The following is a 25,691-nucleotide window of genomic DNA, read 5'->3' as shown; positions in this document are numbered from 1 at the left end:
TGCCAGACTCATCAAGAAAAAGAGGGAGAGGACTCAAATCAATAAAATTAGAAATGAAAAAGGAGAAGTTACAACGGACACTGCAGAAATACAAAGCATCATAAGAGACTACTACAAGCAACACTATGACAATAAAATGGACAACCTAGAAGAAATGGACAAATTTTTAGAAAGGTATAACCTTCCAAGACTGAACCAGGAAGAAACAGAAAATATGAACAGACCAATCACAAGTAATGAAATTGAAAATCTTCCAAAAAAGAAAAGTCCAGGACCAGATGGCTTCACAGGTGAATTCTATCAAACATTTAGAGAAGAGCTAACACCCATCCTTCTCAAACTCTTCCAAAAAATTGCAGAGGAAGGAACACTCCCAAACTCAATCTATGAAGCACCATCACCCTGATACCAAAACCAAAGATACTACAAAATAACAAAATTAGAGACCAATATCACTGATGAATATGGATGCAAAAATCCTCAACAAAGTACTAGAAAACAGAACCCAACAACATATTAAAAGGATCATACACCATGATCAAGTGGGATTTATCCCAGGGATGCAAGGATTCTTCAATATATGCAAATCAATCAATGTGATACTCCATATTAACAAACTGAAGAATAAATACCTTCATCTCAATGATCATCTCAATAGATGCAGAAAAAGCTTTTGCCAAAATTCAACACCCATTTATGAAGAAAACTTTCCAAAAGGAGGAATAGAGGGAAACTACCTCAACATAATAAAGGCCATATACAACAAACCCACAGCAAACATCATTCTCAATGGTGAAACACAGAAAGCATTTCCTCTAAGATCAGGAACAAGTCAAGGATGTCCACTCTCACACTATTATTCAACCATAGTTTTGGAAGTCCTAGCCATGGCAATCAGAGGAAAAAAAAGAAATAAAAGGAATCCAAATTGGAAAAGAAGAAGTAAAACTGTCACTGTTTCCAGATAATGTGATACTATACATAGATAATCCTAAAGATGCCACCAGAAAACTACTAGAGCTTATCATTGAATTTGGTAAAGTTGCAGGATACAAAATTAATGCACAGAAATCTCTTGCATTCCTATACACTAACAATGAAAGATCAGAAAGAGAAATTAAGGAAACAATCCCATTCACCATCACAACAAAAAGAATAAAATACCTAGGAATAAACCTACCTAAGGAGGTAAAAGACCTGTACTCAGAAAACTGTAAGACACTGATGAAAGAAATCAAAGATGACACAAACAGATGGAGAGATATACCATGTTCTTGGAATGGAAGAATCAATATTGTGAAAATGACTATACTACCCAAATCAATCTACAGATTCAATGCAATCTCTGTCAAATTACCAATGGCATTTTTTTTTACAGAACTAGAACAAAAAATCTTAAAATTTGTATGAAGACACAGGAGACCCCGAATAGCCAAAACAATCTTGAGGGAAAAAAAATGGAGCTAGAGGAATCAGAGGCCCTGACTTCAGACTATACTACAAAACTACAGTAATCAAGACAATATAGTACTGGCACAAAAACAGAAACATAGATCAATGGAACAGGATAGAAAGCCCAGAGATAAACCCACGCACCTATGGTCAACTAATCTATGACAAAGGAAGCAAGGATATACAATGGAGTAAAGACAACCTCTTCAATAAGTGGTGCTGGGAAAACTGGACAGCTACATATAAAAGAATGAAATTAGAACACTCCTTAACACCATACACAAAAATAAACTCAAAATGGATTAGAGATCTAAATGTAAGACTGGACACTATAAAACTCTTAGAGGAAAACATAGGAAGATCACTCCTTGACATAAATCACAGCAAGATCTTTTTTGATCCACCTCCTAGAGTAATGGAAATAAAAACAAAAATAAACAAATGGGACCTAATGAAACTTAAAAGCTTTTGCACAACAAAGGAAACTATAAACAAAATGAAAAGACAGCCTTCAGAATGGGAGAAAATATTTGCAAGTGAATCTATGGACAAAGGATTAATCTCCAAAATATATAAACAGCTCATGCAGCTCAATATTAAAAAAACAAACAACCCAATCCAAAAATGGGCAGAAGACCTAAACAGGCATTTCTCCAAAGAAGACATACAGATGGCCAAGAGGCACATGAAAAGCTGCTCAACATCACTAATTATTAGAGAAATGCAAATCAAAACTACAGTGAGGTATAATCTCACACCGGGCATCATCAGAAAATCTACAAACAACAAATGCTGGAGAGGGTGTGGAGAAAAGGGAACCCTCTTGCACTGTTGGTGGGAATGTAAATTGACACAGCCACTATGGAGAACAGTATGGAGGTGACTTAAAAAAATAAAAATAGAATTACCATATGACCTGCAATCCCACTACTGGGCATATACCCAGAGAAAACCATAATTCAAAAAGACACATGCACCCCAATGTTCATTGCAGCACTATTTACAATAGCCAGGTCATGGAAGCAACCTAAATGCCCATCGACAGATGAATGGATAAAGAAGTTGTGGTACATATATACAATGGAACATTACTCAGCCATAAAAAGGAATGAAATTGGGTCATTTGTAGAGACGTGGATGGACCTAGGGACTGTCATACAGAGTGAAGTAAGTCAGAAAGAGAAAAACAGATATCATATATTAATGCATATATGTGGAATCTAGAAAAATTGTACAGATGAACTCGTTTATAAGGCAGAAATAGAGACACAGATGTAGAGGACAAAGGTATGGACACCAAGCGGGGGAGATCGGGGGTGGGGGGGGCAGGTGGTGGTGGGATGAATTGGGAGATTGGGATTGACATGTATACACTAATAGGTATAAAAGAGGTAACTAATAAGAACCTGCTGTATAAAAAAATTAAAAAAATAAAGTTTACAGTGAGATTAGCATTAATTCATTTGCTTTCATAACACTGTGAAGAATTAGAGTAGATTCTAATATCATAACTACCATATTTAAAATGAGAAAAAGTAGGGTTCAGGTATCAATTAACACACCTTCAGTCACTCAGCTAATTGGGGCCAAAGCCCCAACCTTTCCACTGTGCCAGGCATGCCTCCCAACATGCCAGACTCCCTGGCATGTTGTTGGAATAGATAGTGGAGGTGTTCGTCACGATTCTTTCAGGGGCAAGTAACAGAAGGTCCAACTGTTATGGCTTACATTATAATGAAAAATTGGTCATTATCTTACATAATTAGCTTAGAAGTCAAGTTGATTATTTCAGCAGCTCAAAAACATCTTCAAAGACTACAGTTCTGTCATCAACTCTGTCATCCTTGGTATGTTCTTTGTATCTTCAGATAATTCCTCTCGTGGTCTCAAGATAACAGTCCAACCATGGCAGCCTCAGAAACCATTTCCAAAGCCCAGTCCCTTCCTTTTCTCCCTTTGTAAGAGTGCGGGATACTTTCCCGGGAGTCACCTGTATCTCATTGTCTAGAATTGCGGCCCTGCAAGCCACAATTCCAACCTAATCACTGGCAAAGGCAGAGGAATTCCATAAAAGGTTCAGAATCAGCCTGTGGGACTAAGGAGGGGCCGAATTTCCCCAGAATTCCGTGGCTTCACAAGACCCAAACTAATTCCAACTTCCACTCCCCAGGAAGAAGTGGGAGTGGGGGGTGGTAATAATAGAGTAGGCAAGCAAGAATGTCGCTTTACAGTGGGTACGAATAAGAATTCCCAGAAAGTGAAGGGCGTCACAGTATCTCTCTTCCCATGTCCTTTGTTTCTAATTAGAAGGACTAATCCCTTCAACTTCTACTTGGGTTGCTTCCATATTCTCCTCTAGCTGCCTTTGGCCCCTTAACTGTGTCAGTTCCTGCTTATCCATTCTAGGCCAGTTCACACCCTCTCCATCCATTCTTCATCATCAACCTCATTCTTTCAGGCAGTTACTCACCCACTTGTCATTCTTTTCCTGTTTAATGAACACCTGCTATATGACAGATGCTGAACTGAGTTATAGGAAAACAAAGATGAAGAAGGCACAGTCTCTGCTTATAATATCCAAAGGTCTTATTTTAAACGCAATGCACACGCACATATACTCAAATTTGGCGTCTGCTGATTTTTTTTTAACATCTTTATTGGAGTATAATTGCTTTACATGGTGTGTTAGTTTCTGCTTTATAAAAAAGTGAATCAGTTATACATATACATATGTTCCCATATCTCTTCCCTCTTGCATCTCCCTCCCTCCCACTCTCCATATCCCACCCCTCTAGGTGGTCACAAAGCACCGAGCTGATCTCCCTGTGCTATGCAGCTGCTTCCCACTAGCTATCTATTTTACGTTTGGTAGTATATATATATGTGTCTGCTGTTCTGAATGTAAAGCATGGCATGGAGCCCCTGGTCTCTAGGAAACAGAGCGGGAGGCACAGATTAAAGTGATGGGAGTTTACTTGGGAGGTGCAAACCCTTGGGCAGTGGGGTGAGAAAAAAAGGATTGAGGCTGAAAGAAGCAAGGAAGGAAGAAAAAGGGAAGCAGGAAAGATGGGAAGCAGTGTGCTGTGATGTTTCCACGCTGGCTACTGCCTCACAAGGTGCAGCTGAGACACTGCAGGCAGCTTCTGAGGGGCTTCCACTGGATAGGAATATAGGGATTGTCCCCGTGGCTTCAAGAGGAAACCTTGCCTCAGAGTAGCCACAGAGAGAGAAGGAAAAGAAATTAACTGACCTGGCTTCCTCCCATCTCTGGATTCCCAATGGTCAAAGTTAACCCTCTGGGGCTTCCCTCGTGGCACAGTGGTTGAGAGTCCGCCTGCCGATACAGGGGACACGGGTTCGTGCCCCGGTCCGGGAGGATCCCACATGCCGTGGAGCGGCTGGGCCCGTGAGCCATAGCCGCTGAGCCTGCGCATCCGGAGCCTGTGCTCCGCAACGGGAGAGGCCACAACAGTGAGAGGCACGCGTACCGCAAAAAAAAAAAAAAAAAAAAAAAAAAAAGGTTAACCCTCTGGACTTCTGGGTGTGTCATGTGGCCTCTTTGGCGGCCCCTTGTGATGCCAGATTCCAAGCCCTGTGCTGTGGGGTTTCACCCAATTACAAAAGCAGAGGGGCACGCGCTGTGTGACTGACAGCCAGAATGGGGCAACTGAAGCCTGGGAGAAGGTGCTCAGTCCCCATCTATTACACTAATGGCCCTGCAGGGAGGATATGGGCGGGATAAGAGGGTTGGAACTTTCAGTCTCACTCCCTGACCTCCAGGGAGAGGGGCTGGAGGTTGACTCAATCTCCTATGGCCAATGATTTACTCAATCATACCTATGTAATGAAACCTCCATTAAAAAAGCCAAAAGATTGGGGTTCGAAGAGATTCCAGGCTGGTGAAAACTGTAGATTTGGGGAGGGTGATGTCCTTGGAGAGGGCATGGAAACTTCTGTCCTTTCCCCATACCTTGCTCTCTATATATCTTCCACCTAGCTATTGCTGAGTGATATGTCTTTATAATAATGCAGTGATCTAGTAAGTAAAATATTTCTCTGAGCCACTCTAGCAGATTAATGGAACCCAAGACGGGGGTGTCGCTGGAACCCCTGATCTATAGCTAGTAGGTCAGAAGTGCAGGTAACGACCTGAGTTTGCCACTGGCCTCTGAAGTGGAGGAGGTGGGGATGGAGGGGTGAGGGTGAGTGTCTTCTAGTACTGAGTCCTGTAGCCCTTGTGGAATCCAATACTATCTCCAGGTGGATAGTGTCAGAATTAAGTTGAATTGTAGGACCTCCAGCTGGTGTAAGCGAATTCCTTGTTGGTATGAAGAGCCCACTCCAACCCTCCACATTGAAATTGGGTCCAGAACCCGTAATTATGTCAATAACTGTCGTGATGGTAACAGCTAACCTGAGGTTTCCTCTGCTACTGAAGAGAGCCAATAGCTGGCTTCACTATTCCTGCTTGATGGAAACTGGCTGGTTAAACATGTGTTTCTACCGTTCCTCCAATTGCCATTAGCTGTCACTGCGACACCTGTTGAAACTCCTGCTGTAACATGCATCCCTTTGAGTAAATGCAGTGAATTAGAAAGGGAGTTGAGGTTATTCCGCTTTTCTGCAAAACCGAAAGAGGAAAAAACAACTCCAAGAGGTCTGGAACAGAGTTTCTCAAACTTTATGGCCCATAGGAATGACAGGACGACTGGTTAAAAGACAGATTCTGGGACCCACCCCTAGGGATTCTTATTCCCAAGATCTGAGTTGGGGCTTGATCATTTGCATTTCTAACAAGAATCTAGTTGATTCTGATGTCAGTGCAAGGACCACTGGTATTAGAGGAGAAGGAACAGGCAAATATTGATGTCTTGACTTAAATCTTTACTAGCCAGACCAAAAGGAGCACACTTTCTGCAAAATCTCACAAGCTAGTGAGGGGTATGTACACATCTAATCTAGGGATATGTACAAAATACTGTTGAAATAAATTTCTAGGCCCAAGATGGAGCGGCTCCTGCCTGAGATGCCACATCAACAAACCAAAACTTACATAACTTGTGTTCCTGTAAATGCGCCTCTTGATCAGAAACACAGTGTATCCAGTCAGCCAATCCCCAGACACCAGGCCGCCTCCGGCTTCTTGCCCCAAACAAGGTTGAGTATTTGTCCCCAGCCAAGCAGATATTTTCTATTTGTCTCTTCCTTGTTCTTTATTCTTTAACCTAGAAAAGCTCCTTGCTTTCTTCCCCCTTTGGCAGTTCTCCATTCATACCACCCAAATTATCTTCTTTCATCGTTTTTAAACAGTTTTTGGCAAGTTTTTTGAAACACCACAAAAGCCCTAGCCCAACAGCACATCCCCCTTAGGTATTAATTTGTCTCCTAGAGACCCAAGGCTTAGCTAAAGTAACGGGATCCTCAAGTTTCAAAGACCTGCGTATGCCACCTCCCGGCACATCTGCTTATTTTAAGTCTAAGAACTGTGGTCCAGGAAGCCATAGATATCTACAAAAATGGCAAAATCTTACTAAGACAACCTAGAATTACAATGGCTGTCATGGGGAACTTTCCAATTAGGCAAGATCGTTCATTTAAGAAGTGCACCTGAAAGCAAGGGTTCCCAAACCAATGAACAGAATGGGATATCTATATTAATTGGCATGCAGAAGCCTCCAAAAGCTTCAAGATTCCAAAAAAGCATCACTGAAATTCATTGTAAAAGGCTAATGAAAAATTAAAGACCAAAGAGGTGATTCCTACCGACGCCTGTACCCTCCGATGCCTGAGTACTCACTAAGCCTGCGCTGAATTGCTTTTCCACTCTGAAGAGACCCCAAGGCCGTAACTAAAAGCCCACCAAGTCAGTTACCTTATAGCGGCAACAGCCTTAAAGTCAGAAACCTGGAACACCTGGGCCTCCCCCACTGCACCCTCCTGGGGTCCATCGGCAAAACAAATCGTCTCATTGGCATTCACTTAGGACACTGGAAAAAAGGTTTTGTCAAATCCTTCCACTCCAACTCGAATGCCCCCATATCTATCCTCGAAAGAGGGCCCCTCCCAGGGTTGACCAGACTCGCAGATATTCTCCAGTCAACTGTTATCAGTTATTCCCTTCAACAGCCCAGGAGAAGCTAACATTCAAATTAATGAAAAGCCTTGTCAGGTTCTCACAGACACAGGGCTACACTCTCTACTTGAAACCCTACTCACTCTGGAGCCTGCAGATGGGGTCCTAGGAAAACCAGCAGAAAAGCCAAGGAAGGGTGAGAATTCTTACCAGCGTCAGCTCGCTTGGATCTCTGTAGTGCCCCGTTGAGAAAGGTAAAATTTCAAGTTCTCCCTTCCTTTCCGAAGCCTGAGCCCTTGGTTGTGGATCCTTTCTCTCCCAGGAAGAGCCGTTGCCTCCTTGTTTGTCTCATTTTGTGTCCTGCCAACTTGGCGTGACTTTCTGCCTGCCTGGGGCACACAGGTTGTCAGTTCCTTCTTGTGCAGGCAGCTCAACCCTCCAGTTGGGGACCCCAAAATACGGCCCGACAGAAATGTGGATTGCACTCCGTTTGCAGCTCATATAAGGCCGGACAGGAAATGGAACGTACTTCATTTGCGGCTTGGGTCCTACTGACCGTGGCCAGCTCTCAGAGGAATTGTCTAGGTCCGTCTTTTTTTTGGACTATCTTGGGGAGTGGCTCTGGATTTTGGGAGGGTGGTATCCTTTGCATCTGTGGTGGGCGTAAGGGGTTCCCAGCCTCAGCGGGCACCACGTGCGTGAGAAGGAAGCAAAGAGCCCAGAAACTGTAAGGAATCGCTGCAGTCTTGACAACACCCAGGAGTGGTGTTTCTGCTGGGATGCAGGTGAGAGCACTTTTATGTTGGGAGGGTGAGGGGATGTGCTAATAAGGACAGAGATGGAAAGTCCCAAGACTGGCTGCAGGTGAGAGCACTTTTATGTTGGGAGGGTGAGGGGATGTGCTAATAAAGACAGAGATGGAAAGTCCCAAGACTGTAGTAGGATGGGGACGTAAAGCCCATGTTAATTGATGGAAATAAAGCAAGCGGGGTATCCTGCACACTTGAGTGCATGGGCTGAGATTTATACCCATTAATTACACTGAGTCTGACATTGCATATTTGGAGATATGAGAATAGCTACGAAAGAAACAGCCCCCAAGTCAGAAAGCTGGGAATGCAGAGGTGGAATTCCACTAAAACAAGGCTCTGTAAGCAAGAGCATCCCTGCTGGGGGTGGTGCTCTCTGGCGACAGGGAAGAAGGTTTTCTTTTCTTCTGTGGAATGTTTTACTGTTGTGGGTTCAAAGCTGTGTACCTGAGGAGATGTTTCCAGTCAAAGACCTAAACTCAGGTGGGCTCAGCACACCCAAATTGGCCTAAATCAGCATGGGGGGACGAGTGGGGAAAAGAAGGCTGCTCGTTCCTTTGTCCCAGAGTCTCACTTTGGGGACGTAAACTGAGGAAGGGGACTTGGGCTTGCTCAGGCCTTCCTGGATGGCACGATTTGGTCATCTTTAGGCTCTAGTCTCTGTCGTTCTCTGCGGTGTTGGGAGGAAATGGTGAAGAGGCTGAGCACAGTCTTTCTATTGAATTAACTGTATTCTAGTTACGATTTAGGGATTCAACTTTTGCTGATTTCTTTACTCTCCTCATCATGAAAACTGATTTTCTGCCATTCAGGGAAAAAAAGGAGAAATTGTGAGGAAGAGGCAGAGTCTTTACTTAGCAACAAGGTAGAAAACGGTAACCTCTCTTTATCCAGGATCTTGACAAGCTCAAAAATTAAAAAACAGCCAGAATATTTTTATGGTATCAACCCTAATGTCTGGATCACCGGATTGAATTATATCCAACATCAGTTTGGTGGCTATATTCAACAAATATTATTTATTTATTTATTTGGTTGCGTTGGGTCTTTGTTGCTGTGCGTAGACTTTCCCTAGTTGCGGTGAGCGGGGGCTACTCTTCATTGCAGTGCATGGCCTTCTCATTGTGGTGGCTTCTCTTGTTGTGGAGCACGGGCTCTAGGCACGCAGGCTTCAGTAGTTGTGGCACGTGGGCTCAGTAGTTGTGGCTCGCGGGCTGTAGAGTGCAGGCTCAGCGCACAGGCTTAGTTGCTCTGCGGCATGTGGGATCTTCCTGGACCAGGGCTCGAACCCATGTCCCCTGCATTGGCAGGCAGATTCTTAACCACTGTTCCACCAGGGAAGTCCCTATTCAATGAATATTAAACACCTACTGTGTACCAGGCATTGTTTTAGGTGTGAGGGATACACCGGTGAGCAAAGACTCTACTCTCATAAAGCTATGTTCTGGTGGGAGAGACGGACAACAAACAAACAGATGCATATGTCAATTTGCAATAAGTGTTATAGAGGAAAGAAAGCAGGGTGAGGGAGTAAAGAGTGATGGAACAGGAGTGTTTTCCTTCCATTTCTCCAGAGGTCTGGAGCTCATCTGCACCTCAGGACTTTTGCAAATGTTTTCTCTGTCTGGATCCTCCTCTTCTTTGTGTCAGCTCTTGCTTTTTGCCAAGTTATCTCTCACGATCCTTCAGAGCTCAGCCCCAAATCGCTTCCCGAAGAAAGCCTTCTCTGGCCCTCCAGAAGAGACCAAGGTCAGGTTCCTGCTCAATTGCAGCACCTGAGCTTCTTTGCTGTACTGAGGACACTTACAATGCTGTGTATGGGATGGTTGAATACCTTTGTCTCTTCTAGACCGTAAGCTCACAAAAGCAGAAATGATGTCTCGTTCCCTGCTGAATCCTCACAACCTTGTAGTCTGCAGAGTAGGGACCCAACAAATAACTGTGGAGTATCTGAATAACTTTCAGGATGCCAGAATACTCAATTAGAGAAGTCCCCTTCCCAAGGCTGTTTACAAAACACTGTGCTTAATGTTGTAGGCCATTTACATAATTTTGGCATTTTTTTTCTGTAGCAAGATTAATCTACATAATTTGGTTTCATTGGACTGTGACTATCCATAGTAATGTATGACGTCACTATCCTCCTCTGTTCCACCTTAACAACCTTCATGGCCCTCGGAAACCTGTGCTGACTGAACTACAAGTTAAAATGAATAACCTTTTATTTGTAAAAGATCGAGTCATAAATAGGCAGAATCAACCCATGCTTTTATTTCCATTGCATATAAAAATTTCATATGAAGGTATTGATGTACAGTACTATCCCCATGGGCTGTAAGAGAGGCTATGAAACCACTAAAAGAATCATCATTTGTAATGCTCACACACAATTTACCACTCCGAAAACATATCCAAAGAAATCAAATTAAAAACAACTAAAATCAGTAAGGATGTTTTTTTGTAATTATAGTGTCCCCGTTGTACTGTTTAAAACAAAAGTAATCAAATTCCTTTGGGCCAGGGCTGCTAAAGTCTACAGTTTGTGTCAAAAAAAAAAAAAGAAAAAAGAAAAAAGAAAGAAAGAGAGAAAGAAAGAAAATAAAAGGAGGCTCATTTTTTCTAGAAAAAGAATCTCTCCTTCCACTAAGTCACACATCCTGAGGGCTGGGCCACTGGGAATTTTTCATAGCTTTTAGGAGCTGTGCAAGGTTGAATTTAAAAATTCTAAAGCAATGCAAGTTTTGCTGAAACAGATTCTAGAGAATGGTGAATCCATTATGCCGTGTGAATTGGCATCATATAAAACTTTGTGTTTAAATACATGGATTTACATACGTAAGGAAATTTGGCTCATCTTACTTGAAGGGTTAAAAACATGACCTTTTCCATATGATATATTTCCTTAACATGACAGGAAGCCAAGGAATAAATTACTAACACACGTGACCTACGGCTCTAACTTCAAATCAAATTCGTTTGCCCGTGTGCTCTAGAAGCCAAAAAAGACTTTTTATAATCACTGGACAAGAATATATCTTCCCAGTAGTGTTTGAAAATAAAAAATCAAATGTAACTAACTAACGTAGCTCAGTTAGTATCTGATAGGGAAAAATCACCATCGTATATGCCATGCTGCTTCATGGCAAAAAGTACCTAAGGGCTTGTCTCTCAAAAGGGTCTCAGAATGCTCCAGAGGTTGTCTGTGTTTCTGTAAAATCCAGCTGTTGCCAGAAATCCAACAGATCAAAGCTCAGATGTGAAATGCCCAGCCCTAGCCCCACCACTACCTAACTTTCAAATGCAGCAAAACAGAAGAAAATATTGATTAAAGTTAAGGCACAGCCCTGGGACCAAAGACCTGCAGCTATGTTTTCTTAATTTTATATACCTTTATGTATTTTATAGTTTTCTTGAATCTTCCATAAACAAGCTCTAAGGTGACAAGACTATTTTATAGAAGAAAAGAAAATGTACAAGGAGTATGTATACACACCATTCATTCTCTCACCAAGAGTTTCCAAATATATCAACACCATCCCATTGCGGGATGATGTTTTAATAAGAACTGATAATTTACAATTAACATTACAGTATGTACATTACAATAAATACATGGTTGTAAACAGACAAACAAGACTGTATTACCGGTAAGGTCATTTGGTGAGAAAAAAATGCATGGCACAAAAAATAAATAATGCATTCAAAGAGTATCATAAAGCTTTCTGTAAAATCCACTTCATTCAAGTTTTTTTTTCCTTGTCTGCAATTTGTTCTATCTACATTATTTTCTTGTGAATTTTAAGTGACGTAAAAGAAAATTAAAACAGCATTATTGTGTTCAGTAACTTGCAAGCTGAAATGTACTGGTTTTATGCAAACTTGGACATTTTCTCCCCCGTACAGTACCCAGATATTGCATTTTCTTATGGCATTTTAGGAAACGTAAAGTCACTTGTAAAAGGATATTCTTTTTAAAGCGGTGTATAATTCTGAAGCACACTTTGGCGAAAGGGAAGGGAGAGGAGAAGTATATTGTATAGTGCACTAGTCCCTATCTTTTGGATATTATGTCTCTTCTACAATTTGATTGTCCATCAGTGGATATCTTTACTATCATTAAAACCCAACAAATTGAAAAAAAAACCCCAACAAATTGAAAACAAAAACCATTAAAACCCAACAAATTGAAAAAAAAAAGCCTCTCTTTTTTAGTGCAGTTATAAATCTTTTCAGGTCTGGATTTGTTTGTGACATATTGCTGTTTTAATTTTTTTTTTCATTATTAAGATTCTAGGCACTCTGTGGGGGAAATACCAAGCATTAGGGAGGGGAGGGAATGAGAATATTTTGGAGAAAGGAATAAACACTAGATTCTTTGCCTTTTCCTCTAAACCTCCATCAGGGACAAATAAAATTAAAATGGAAACAAGATTCCAAATATTCTTGTGAAACCACTTGCCAAACATAAGACTTTCTTTGAAAGTCTGGTTTTTACAGGGGAAGGAGGGTGGAACTCTGATAATTAATTGGTCAATTCCTATCCTGTGCTCTGTGTGAAAGATCAGAGCTACATAATTTTTCTATCCAAATTTCTAAGCATCAGTGGATCTCAGGGGATTAAACTAGTATCTTCAGCTTGGGTCATTTCCCTGGCTGCTGACTTAGTGATTAGTCCCCAGATGGCTTCTTTTGACATCCCCAATATAAATGTTTTTCAGGGTTACAATTTTACTTAGTGTTTTATTTATTTTCCATTTGGTCTGATACTCCTTTAGCCTCTACTTGGGTTCTTGGATGTCGCTCTAAAAAATGATTATTCGGGCTCCAAACTCTTCACAGAGATGGTAAACACTTTATTAAGAGCTGAAGTGGGAAGGAAGTCCAAACTAAATAAATGCCCCAAGATGCCAACTGAACAAAAATACTGGGAATCAATCTCTAAAATTGTAATACATTTCTTGATGCTAAATTTAGCCAACAGCGATCTCTAATGTTTGACTTATGCAGAATCTTCTTACCCAGCCCAGTATTTTAAAACGGCATTATATTGCCAAATCTCTGGTGCCAGGGGCATCATCAACTTCTTTCTGTCAGTGTATTTAAAGAAGTTCTTCTCCACAAGACATACTTATGGATCAATGATAACTGATAAATCAAGTGCTACATGTTACATGGCTGTCCTTTAAGGAAGAGTCATTGCTACACTTAAAATCACTTCTCAGGAATATTCCTCATACAGTTCTTAATCCCATGGTGAAATCAGAGAAACAAAAGAGCATTCATTGTACTGGTCTTCATTAATATATTCTGCTAATATTGTTAAAAAATTACCTAGCTAGCTGTTAACGTTTCTTTGTAAATCAAAAGTAAAAGCTAGTCATTATATAGGACCTCATGGCAGAAAGGAATGCTAACTCTAACTTGACTACCTGTTCTTTGCATCAGTCAGCATGGTGGTGATATATTTGATAAGACCCCACGCAGTGAATGTGGACAGAGGTTCAAACACACACTGATGATGAAGCAGCACAAGGGGGAAAAGTTCTTACTATGACTGTGAAAACAAAAAGGAACATGAAATGTGTGGGTTATTACAGAGACATGCACTTGTGAAATGAGGGTCTATTGCCACAGCAAAATGTTCTCAGAAGACGCTAAGTAGGAAAATATCTAAAAAAGACTGACCATTTTAGCTACTGGGTATTTCTATATCTCTCACTTGCTTCAGACAACACCAACTGATGACTGAGTGTCCATGAGGCTTGAGACACATTAGACAGGATGCACATCAAAGTATTATGGAACGAGTATTCACTTTGCACACGGTGAAGAGAGATGTAAGTGGGGAGCAACTCTGCATGTCTGAAAGGAGTGAAACGAAAAGCCAGTAAACGAAGACCTACAAAAAGGGTTTCCTGCAACATAAAGTCAATTTTTGTTTTTAAAATATGGAAGTCATTGGTATATAAAACAATGGGTCACTACAAATCAGTTAATTGCTATGAAGTCTAAGGTGCAAGTAAAATTTGTAAATTAGGTTTATCCAGTGTAGCACAGATTTGTACTGAAAACTTGCAAGTTACTCCTTAGAAAAAAAATAACCAGTGGCAGATGAAGTTCTGAATGTAGTTTTTTAAATATAATACCTCAATACATTTAATAATAAAAGTAAGCTCTACAAAAAATCTGTTTTACATATCATACAAAATGTAGAGGTCAGTGCAGCTCACTGAACCACACTATTCAGTCAGGTATCAGGAAGACTTGAAATTAGAAAATTATGCAATTTCTGTGGCTCATCTTCTTCCTGGTAACAGCTTCACAATGTGTCCTGTTCCTGACCCATCTGTTGCTTCACTCCGTCCATGTAATGCCTGTTTTCTGCTGAAAATATTGCAAACAAATAAAAAGGAAAAGAACCCCCAAATCGTCTCAACTTTTGGGCTGCCTGATGAGCCACACTCCCTAGAAAACACTTTGGAGGTGATTTTCTCTGCGTCTTCAGCTCGACCGAGCTGCAGTCTTCGGACACTGCCGTTCGTGGAGATGTCCCCCTCGTTCTGATGACATGGAGGTGAAAAAACTGGTGACGATATTCCTGAGCGCTAGACTGAGTCGTCAAGGTCAGTTTTGTTCCGCAAACGTCCTGGCAGATGACAGTGAGGTGTGACCGTAGTTGTGGCATGTGACATGCACTTTGGAAACAATGTTTCTACTTAAAAAAACAAAAAACACAAACAAAAGGCATGGAAGTCTCTGCCCTGTTATGTGTCGGGCGAGTGATCTCCGATGGCACAGGCCTCGGGCTGGCTCTCCTCCTCTCCCACGGCTTCCTCTTCCGCCTGCTCGTCCAGGGGGATTTCGGTGGACTCCGAGTCTTGAGTGCAGAGCGTCTTGGAGTCACTGCAGCTAGTGTCTTCTTCCACTTGACTCCCACTGTCCTTTTCGGTGTCTGACTCGCCGTCCTCCTCTAAAGTCAGTTCAAACTGGAACTTCTCGGTTTGACCCTGCCGGCCCTCTTCCTGGTCATCCGGTGCCGGGGAGGGGCTCTGAGGAATCGTGCTCTGGTACCACTCACGATTGTCCTCCAAAGTGTCCAAAATGTCCTGGGCGTCAGGATGGACCAGGTCTGCCCACGTCTCCCAGAGAGGATGAACAATGTAGTCTATGAAGCCCACCTGATTAAAAAAAACACAAAGCCGATTGGGACTAAGAAACAATGGAAGAGGTTAACGAGCCCCCTCAAATGTAACTAATTGATATGTTGAATTAAATTTTTATATATGATATACAGAATTTACAGAAAAATATATAAAATATAATATGCTCTGCAAGGATAACACTGAGCTGAAGACTACTAACCTTAGTTTGGTAAAACAGTCATTATTTTAGGTAGCAGACCAATAAAAAAATGTCATTACTAGCTGGTAAAAACTAGCTTCTCGAACTCTGAGTCCAAGAGTCTGTGATGTAAGAAAACCTCCAGTTGTTTACATGGCAGGACCTGGCTTGAGGCTGGGACTTTATTTTAGAATAGCCCATGCGTAGGTAAATCCACAGAGCTGAAATAATGCCATGTACTCTATATGGATTCATATAACTTTATTCACTTATGAACTGAGATAGCTGAAATAATTCTACACATACGAATATACTATATACATACAGTCACGACGAATGAATATACTGTCCGATGAACGTATATATGACTATATGAATATAAATTCTAAGAATCAAAGAATTTTTTGGCTTGCAAACACTAAGGTGGACATTGAGCTTGACAAAAGTAATTAAGAAAACCCAATAAAATACTGTGTGACATGCATACGGCGTAACCAAACGTTCCGTGTAGTTGTGTTCTCTCTGAAAGCTTTATGCTTAAGGCATCACCTGTGATTTTTCCACAGAGGCATTGTGCTTGTCACACATGGGGCTTATCTCCATGCCCCGCTCCCTCTCTCGGTCCCCTTGGCGGAAGAACTCCTCCATGATGCGGTCCGTCCACTGGCGGTATAGCTGCAGAGGCTTGGTTGGGTTGCTCAGGTCGGCACAATGCACCATGTTCTGAAGGACCTAAAACAGATCAATGCCTTCTCTATTTAGCAGCTGCTCCATTTTTACTAGAAATTCACATCAGATGACTGTGACACGTAAAAATACATGTAGTGTAAGAGTCGTGCCAGACAGCTCGACCATGGTGTGTCTGTGTGAAGTTCACACCTGTGTTAATAGTCCCAAATTATGCCACTTCTACTGCATCTAAGTATCATAAGAGAAACTGTTCATGTGCATGGTTGATTAAATTCAGAGCTGCTTATTAAGTGGTTGGTTTTGTAGGATGTTACTTTTTTTTTTTTTTAAACACATTTCCACTTGAAAAGGTCAACAGGATTTTATCTGGTTAATTCTCAAGATTAAGAATTTGGATAAAAATCCTGCTTACAGCTACTAAAATTATAAGTTGGAGAAAAGGAGACATAAATCTTATCTAAGCTAGACACACAGACACGTGTACACACACACACACACACACACACTCAGACACAGCAAATTCGAATGCTTTACCTGAATCCTATCAGAATAATTATCAAGAAGAAGAACTCCAGAACTTGTCACTTTCTTAGTTTCAACCATAGTTTTCAAATCAGCCAGCAGATTCATGTGCTTTGACATGTCTGTTGCAAGTACCTTAAAAGACAGAGTATTTTTAAAAAATTTTTATTGCAGTATAGTTGATTTACAATGTTGTGTTAGTTTCACACGTACAGCAAAGTAAATCAGTTATACAATACATATATCCACTCTTTATTTTTTAGATTCTTTTCCCATACAGGTCATTATGGAGCATTGAGAGTAGAGTTCTCCGTGCTATACAGTAGAGATATTTCTTTTCTTTTCTTTTTTTTAGCCACACCGCTTGGCATGTGGGATCTTAGTTCCCTGACCAGGGATCGAACCCGTGTGTCCTGTAGTGGAAGCACGAAGTCTTAACCACTGGACCGCCAGGGAAGTCCCAACAAAGAGTATTTTAATAAGTAAAAAACGTCCAGGGGAAAAAAAGTCAGAATTTGCACATAAAAATATCATGGAGAACGTGAGAAGAAATGGAGAACCACTCTGTTGTCTAATAGCTGTGGGTGGGAATCCTTTACTGCTTCTTGGGGCAGAGTCTTCTCCCCTTTGCTATCACTTTCCCTGGAAGCCCAGATACATGTGTGCAATATACAGAAACAGTAGGCACTGGCAGCCACTTTCATAGTGATAGAAAGGGATATTTCCATAGATAAGATATCATCGTACGTTTTGTTTGTTTGTTTGTTTGTTTGTTTGCTTTTGCAGTACGCGGGCCTCTCACTGTTGTGGCCTCTCCCGTTGCGGAGCACAGGCTCCGGACACGCAGGCTCAGCGGCCATGGCTCACGGGCCCAGCCGCTCCGCGGCATGTGGGATCTTCCCGGACCAGGGCGCGAACCCATGTCCCCTGCATCGGCAGGCGGACTCTCAACCACTGCGCCACCAGGGAAGCCCCATTGCACGTTTTGAAGTTTTTCTATCCCTTGTGCTAGAAAGTGGTTACTGGACTACGATGGAGTGAGTCAAGGTTGCTTACAGAGTACTTCAGAAACAATATTCTGGTCAATTTTCTGCTTATCCAAACCAGATAATACCTGCCTTTCTTTGTATGTACAAAGCTTAACAGATTAAGTTTTTGACAACCAGAGATATTCGTGTGTCTCATAATCGCTGTGAAAAACATGCATAGAGAAAAGACTAATGTCATGCATGTTTCTACATGGCACTTGCGCTGACAGAGATTTTTTTTCCAGTTTTTGAATGGAAAAAATCCATTTTTTTAGCCAGCTCCCTGTGCTTTTGTTAGCCATCTCTGTCTGCCACCAGACAGGAGGAGTTCAGAAAATAAACCTAGAATGAGGGTAAGCTGTCATTATTCTTAGCCCCAGACTGTTAGCAGTAGAGCATCATTGCCAGCAGCAGGGCCAGCCTCTGGGACAAAAAAGGCAGCATTACCTTGAAATATACATGATACTTTCCCTGATAGTCATCTCATTCTTTTTTCTTTTTAAAAACACCATGCATCACAGTTCTCTTTTTGCTTTTATCAGTTACTTACAATATCAATGACCATCTTCCTTAATGACTGTCTTTGCTTTTTGGTCAAATTCTGGAAAATGTCGCAGTTTTCTTCCTGAAGCAACTTAAAGCCCACGGCCAAATGATGGTTCTCCAGGACAGAAGAATCATTGTACATCAAGGCAAGCTCAGAGTCTTGAAAGAAAGAGAGAGAAGGTTAGCAAAGCCATTTATGCTAAGTTTATCTTATTCTTCATATTCTGAGATATTTTGGGTTTAGAAAGCAATTTCCCCTAAACGTCTCTGCTCGCATTCCCATTACATGACAACACCTAGGAGAAAGTCTGCTAGTTAATGTAGCCACAGAAAGGTCCCTGGAATCTTGGGAGTGTATTCTAATGCTCTCGGCACACGGCAAGTCAGTTCACCCTGTGGCTTCAGCTTCCTCCGCTATAAAGGGAAAGAAGAGTTAGGCCAGATTACCTTGAACCTCCTCTCCGGATCTGCCAGAGGCAGCTCCGTAAGCTCAGCAGAAGAAGACATTATCCCTAACATTTACAACATGTCCAGAGCATAGAATGTTGTATTCCTGACAACTGCGGACCACCTACCCAACACTGTATGTAATGTAAAGATCACGTGACTCAGGATTATTCGTGCTCTGAGAAGGAACAAGAACAGCTTGGAACACATGAACGATATCAGATTTGTTCATGCTTGTGCTTATTTGGTTCATAGTATAGCTTTGAAAGGCAAAGCTTTATTCATTTTTCCATTTCCTTTTCCAAGTATCTTGGCAGTCACTATACACATGTATACTGCCCGTCCCAGCTGCATGTTCAGGGCTTCACACAGAGACGGGTGTTTAGCTGCCTACATTTCTCCAGAGTGAAGATTCTGCCATTCCCCCACAATTGTCCTGGACCTATTTTAGGTAGTGACAAATCCTGCCTCTTTCCTAGTTCCTATAATAGCAGACTCAGACCTATAAGGTAGTCATCAAAAAAACCTGACTGGTGCTTCATCCTGTTGCCACTTAAGTCACTGTAAAGACGAAAAGCATATGTATTTGATCTTTCTTCTGACTCATGTGTGGAAAATATATATTCTTTTCTAATAAAGAAATACCCAATACTATTCAATGACTATTTTAAAGAAGCTAGGGAGGACGAGAGGGGTTCAAGAATATTTTGACTGAAATCCTATGATTTTAGGTTTATACAGAAAAATAACATTCTATTTATAAGCTACAAATATAGCTGTGGAAAGCTTATTTTAAAATGAGATCAGTGAAATAAAGTGTGTGTACTGTCGCTAGGTCCAGCTCCACCTTCATACAGTGAAATGCCTCTGCTCTTGAATCTCAAAAGTCATATGCTTTGAACACGACTACTGTGTTCAAATGTGTGAGGAGATCTTTTCCCCCCAAACCCAGGCATCTTTGCTATAAACAGAAAGTATTCGTTTTCCACGTAAAATTTACTGCTATATATGTTTTGATGCTGCTTCACTGTTTCAGAAAATAATGCTGTTATGTGAAATGCTTTTTTTAAGATAAATCTCCCCTAACGTGTTCTATTCAATATTTCATGATGCTATTTACATTTTATGGATTTATTTACATAGTATTGTCCTTGAAAAAGACTTATGCAGCTTCTCACCTGGAATTTCCACTTCTTTACATCCTATTCAGAGTCCCCCATTCCCCTACATCATATATAAAAGCTTAACTGACTCAAAACCTGCAGCATGTTTACAAGGAGTGTACGTGTCATTAACAGCAAATCATTTGGTGCCTAAAACTAATACAAGCAGAATGATTAATGAAAACTGTCACCACAACTAAGAAGCAGAGGTGTCTCTGGCCTAGGAATCAGCCAGGTGAGCCCCAGTGCCCCTCCACCACGGCGAGCCATGCAGCCTCCCTTAAAATAGGACAGGTGACCTCCCATCTACAGGAAGTCTGATCTGATGATTCCAAGTCTTTATTACGAGAAACACAGATTCAGCCTTTGGCTTTGGACAGGTTGGCAGCGCCAGCTCCAGGCTAAGAGCCGAGAGTGCGCTAGCCTGAGCCACTGATGCTCAAACAATCCCCAAAAGAAAGAGAAAGCACAAATTTAACGTCTATAAAAAAGGGTTTACTGTAAGCTAAAAATAATCACATAATTCTGATAGGGTATTTCATAAGGCTATTTCTTACAAGTTTGCAAGTTATTAGAGGGACTCCCTTAGAGTATGCCGTGAAGCTAAAACTTACTTGTGTTACTGGCTACTAAGCCTCTTCTGAGTCCTGAAATAAAATGATGGCTGGCTTGATCCCTAGTTAACAGCTAACTAAGGCAGTAATTCTCATAATGCCCTGGGGTTCTGATCAACCCTGGGATAACTTTCATCTACCAGGTGATGATGCTCATTCACTCTTTCAGATATAACACAGCCTCATCACACCCCACCGTCAAGGAAACATCAGCAATCCAAAGCTGTTGACTACCCTGTGTTGCTGAGGCCCCACGGAAAGGAGATCTGCACAACATCACTGAATAACAAAATGCTTCCAGAAACGTGGTCAGTTACCCTTCCACCTCAGGCAGATCATCAGCAAAATGACCTTAATAAACAGACACCCTTGGCCACTGTCCTGTATGCATAATTACCCCCTACATGTCTCCATCATCTATTCTCAGTGGCTCTCAAACTTTAAAGGGCATCAGATTCATCTGTGAACTGAGGCCTTGCTAGTTTAAGCTGCAGACTCCACGGGTACTCTGATGCCAGCCTAAGCCCATTTGCCCTTAGAGGGTCCACAAGAAAGAATAATAGAGTTGGTCCTCATTTTTCTTGAAAAATTTATCAGAGTACTTGGAAGACAGTGACTTTATTATCACTTGTTTTAATTTGTTCTCTATTCTTAATTCTAATGTTATAATATGGGAACATACAATATTATATACAATAGGATGCAAAGAAAACACATAGGTCTGATTTTGGTATTATTAATTTAAAGAAAAAATGCACACCTTTCTTAATAGCAAAAATTAAAACAAAATTTATATGTATTTGTTAAAAATCTGTAAAATTAAGAACATATCAAGACATACATAAGAATCAAAAAAATGAATCAAGCCAGGATAATAAAAAATTGGCAGTGTACCTTTTACTATATGAACTTCCTGTTCTTTACAGAAAGGACACAGTCGACCCTAACCAATGATACAATGTAAACTCATGTAGCTGCCTCTAATGTATATTAATATTTATGTGTCAATATATAGTAATGTTTTGGTGACTCCTGAAAGCAACCCATTATAGGTTCTCATAAGGTGGCTGAAACATGAAATGTTATCCTGTCTAATCCTAGATAAATAAGTTCATAAACCAGACTTCTAAAATGTACTGACTATCCACACATTTTTGGAAATCCATGACTTTCAATCCTCCTATACATGAGTGAGTTACTAAAGTGCATTTTGTTACAGGGCAGTCCAGAGGCTATTAAAAATATACAAATAGGTAAATAATCCAAAAGATCTGAGTTAAATCTCTCAAAACAAGGCTATACTTAAATTCTCTCTTTAAATCTGGCTGTGTTGTGAATGAATGGTGAAGGCACAGATGCTACTGGAGCTAGATTGCTGTGGGGCATGAGGAGACTATTATCCACAACTCACGGCAAAGAGGAAAGGCAAACCCTTAACAGATATGAAAAACATTAACAATTTTGAACTTTATTTTTTCACATATAAAACTGACTTTATAATGTTAATCTACCATGGTGTGAGGGAATTTAATAATGAATGGTACACGTAAATTATTTACCAGTTACCTTCAAGTACAGAAAGAACAGAATTTCTGTAAAGCTTAACCTCTTTGCAAAAGCCTAGCTCAAGCACCACTAACATTCCCTACAGAGGTTTTCTATGCAGCTGTGTCAGAGGTGTCGCACACTGAAGAGTCTACTGTTCTTTATATTTCCAAATTCAGTGATGACTTATTTTATGAAATGTCACCAGTGAGAAAAAATTAATGGTTAAAAAAATATTAAATAAAAAGAGATAGTCAAAAGAGAAGTTCCTACTGCCCTCAGCAGGAGATTTAAAAAGGAAAGAACAAGGACTTCCCTGGCGGTCCAGTGGTTAAGACGCCACGCTTCCACTGGTAGGGGGCAGGGGTTCAATCCCTGGTCAGGGAACTAAGATCCTGCATGCTGCGCCGAGAAATTAAAAAAAATAATAATAATTAAAAAAAAATAAAATAAAGAAGATATTTCTAATAAAAAAATAAAATAAAAAGGAAAGAACAGGGCAGGGCATGGTGGTGGAGAGGGAAAGAGGAGTTACAGCCTCTGGAGAGGATTAAATGACAACCTACAGAAAATGACAAATTTAACATTTATTCTGATAACTTCTTTTATTTGAAACTTTAGGAGCAATCTAACTATCTACATCTTTCGGCAAACTTTCACTTTTGATTACCCTTGTCTACTAATATGGTAATATATTATTTCTAGAGAAGTACTGGAATGCATGTTTTTCAAACATCATATGCCTCATGGGATATGAATATAATTTTTAGAGCTAGACTACATTAACATATGCTATCACTGAAACGCCTATCTGCACATCTCAAGAGAACATTATGGCTCTGGAAACATAAAGACTCTCAGTCATTCTATAAAGATTCTCAGTCATTCTAAAATGTACAAAGGAAAATTTTTTCTGCAAAAATAAGTATGCTTTACTTACTTGTATTGATCAGAAACTGATTGGACACACCAGGATGATCTACATCATGTATTGCACTGGCAAAAATTGCTGCAAGAATCTCTAAATCTGTAAACACAGCCTGAAAAAATCCAGACAATATCTGATTTTATTATAACTCATGATCAAACCTTTTCCAATGGTTATATTTTTTAAAATATTAAAAAATGAGCATCTACAAATTTTTTATAGAAAATAATAGCTTATTTTAAAAGTATTTAAGATGATGTTTAAGGATATTCTGAAAATGTGCATAAAATTAATGACATGAGCAATTATTTTCTTTTCTTCCATTCTAAACAGGGACTCTCAATCTCAGCAAAACTGACATTCGGGGCCGGATAATTGTTCGTTATGGGAGGCCATCCTGTGAATTACAGGATTTTTAGTAGGATCCCTGGCCTCTACCCATGAGATGCCAGTAGCATGTACCCCCGAGTTGTGACAGCTAAAAACGTCTCCACATATTGCCAAATGTCCCTGGGGGAAGGGAGGAGTACGAGTAAAAGGGAAAATCACCCCCAGCTGAGAACTCCTCACTCAAACGATGACATATTAACAGTTTTATAATGAAACAATCTGAACTATAAAATATATTAGCAAAGAGAATCACTCTCCCAAACAATGAAGGAAATGAAATTGCTTTACTAAACATTTAATGGAACAACTTCATAGGATCTGGTAACATTAAAGATGTGTTTCCTTCTAATAAGTTCTATGAAAAATACCAATGCATTGCTAGTATTGATATTTTATAAAATAATCATCTTTGAACTATAAATGAAAAAATCCTCAGGCTAAATTCCCAAAAAACCCCACACTAACTGAAAACTGAGGAAGCCAGATTTGCTTTGTGGAATGTCCACTAGATCATTTCAAAGAAGCAGTATCATAAAACACAGGAATCCCTAAATCTTTTTTTTTTTTTTTTTTTTTTTTGGCGGTATGTGGGCCTCTCACTGCTGTGGCCTCTCCCGTTGCGGAGCACACGGTCCGGACGCGCAGGCTCAGTGGCCATGGCTCACGGGCCCAGCCGCTCCGCGGCATGTGGGATCTTCCTGGACGGGGGCACGAACCCGTGTCCCCTGCATCGGCAGGCGGACTCTCAACCACTGCACCACGAGGGAAGCCCCCTAAATCTTTGATTAATTATCACAGACAAAATTCATCAAAGACTCAACTGTTTATTTACCACAATGACATTTCGCTCCCATAACTCAATAATATTTCTAGTGAAGTCGATTATTGTTTGCCCTGTGCACCCTTCAGTATAAAAGTTGAAGAAACCATTATGAGTGGCAAGTTAGTGTTTTCAAAGGTTTAGAAACCAGGTTTACCTCCAAAGCAGGTGTAGATAACAGCACGTGTGTTGACTGGACGACGTCTGCAGCGTGAATATTATTGTGGTAGGCCACATCAGCGTGGTAATGATCTTCCAGGGTCATTAGGTATGTAATTAAAGTGTCCACTGGAATTTTAAATGTTTTTAATAAATCCCGTTCCTGCGGGAGAAGAAATTCTCTTAACATTTTGTCCTTATAGAAAAGATTTTCCATACAGTATGTTAACAACAACAAAATATCACCCCCAGTGTCGCCTATGGATAACCCAGAAATGGGAGTAGCACTCTCTCAATGTCTAGTGAAGACAATGAAAACCCTTGGGAATGATCCAGGGACTTCAGGGGCAAAACCAGAGTCGACTTGTCCTTCTGGAGCCCAGCAATGCTTTTCTCAAGTTATATGGTGTCAGGAATGAGCTGCCAACTATCAAAGTATCTGTGTCCCGGGATCCTGAAGGCAGCTTCAGTACAACACCAATGACAAGGATACTGGGTCAAAACAAGTGAGACACAATATCCTCTCGAGGGTTGGAGCTGCCCTTCCAAGTCCCAGGGTGTCTATAGCTGCAACTTCTCATATAAATCCTAACACTGAACTGGGGCAAAAACTTGACAAGAATGAGAAACCGATGTGAAGAAGAGAGCAGTCCACAAGACAGTGACTGAAGAAATTACATACTAAGATTAGTCAGCAAAGGGCTTATTCAATTTGTAAAGTTAGCACTACATTCTCTATGCAAGTCAGGATCACGTGGACGATTTTTAAACTATTATTTTAATGAATTGCTTTAATTTGCCCACATCACATCTTTTTCTTCAATGGAAAAAATAACACAATTGATTTGTGTTTTACCCATATGCTATCCTTTCTGTATCCTTATTTTGAAAAAAGTTATCAAAGTAAGTCAAAGAGGGTAAGTAGTGAAGAAGATAAAATGCATGCACAATTCACAGACTGGACGTTATGACACTAAATAAACGAGAGGTGATAGAACTTAACTGCATTACCTGAAAAATGGTGTGCATGATAACAGTCAAAGGCCGGTTCCCAGACAACTCTGCTATTCTGAAAACGTGAAGACCCCATTTGTTCACATCTTCTAGTTCCTGGGGTTAACGAAAGATAGAACAAATCGGATTGCAGAAGTAGAACAGGAAACA

At 40.6% G+C, this 25,691-nt stretch overlaps 1 protein-coding gene across 6 annotated transcripts in view; it reads right to left on the bottom strand.

Moving 5' to 3' along the window:
* Positions 1-13,501: 13,501 nt before the first annotated feature.
* The window catches only part of PDE4D (phosphodiesterase 4D), a 1,268,462-nt gene continuing 1,256,272 nt past the window's right edge, over positions 13,502-25,691 (bottom strand). For all 6 annotated transcript variants that reach the window (XM_027101064.1, XM_027101065.1, XM_027101068.1 and 3 more), the window contains 7 exons: positions 25,539-25,637; positions 24,526-24,690; positions 23,171-23,270; positions 18,466-18,620; positions 16,900-17,022; positions 16,225-16,407; positions 13,502-15,512 (listed from right to left, as the gene is read on the bottom strand). In XM_027101064.1, coding sequence (XP_026956865.1) covers positions 15,099-15,512; positions 16,225-16,407; positions 16,900-17,022; positions 18,466-18,620; positions 23,171-23,270; positions 24,526-24,690; positions 25,539-25,637 — 1,239 coding nt within the window. In that variant the 3' untranslated portion in view covers positions 13,502-15,098. The remainder of the gene's footprint in view (positions 15,513-16,224; positions 16,408-16,899; positions 17,023-18,465; positions 18,621-23,170; positions 23,271-24,525; positions 24,691-25,538; positions 25,638-25,691) is intronic.

Source organism: Aethalodelphis obliquidens, unplaced genomic scaffold (genome assembly GCF_003676395.1).
Source record: "Aethalodelphis obliquidens isolate GAN/ISIS:26980383/991018 unplaced genomic scaffold, ASM367639v1 scaffold4, whole genome shotgun sequence".
In the NCBI taxonomy this organism is placed as follows: Eukaryota; Metazoa; Chordata; class Mammalia; order Artiodactyla; family Delphinidae; genus Aethalodelphis; species Aethalodelphis obliquidens.
The sequence above is the reverse complement of the archived record's forward strand: the minus strand, read 5'-3'. Positions and strand labels throughout refer to the sequence as shown.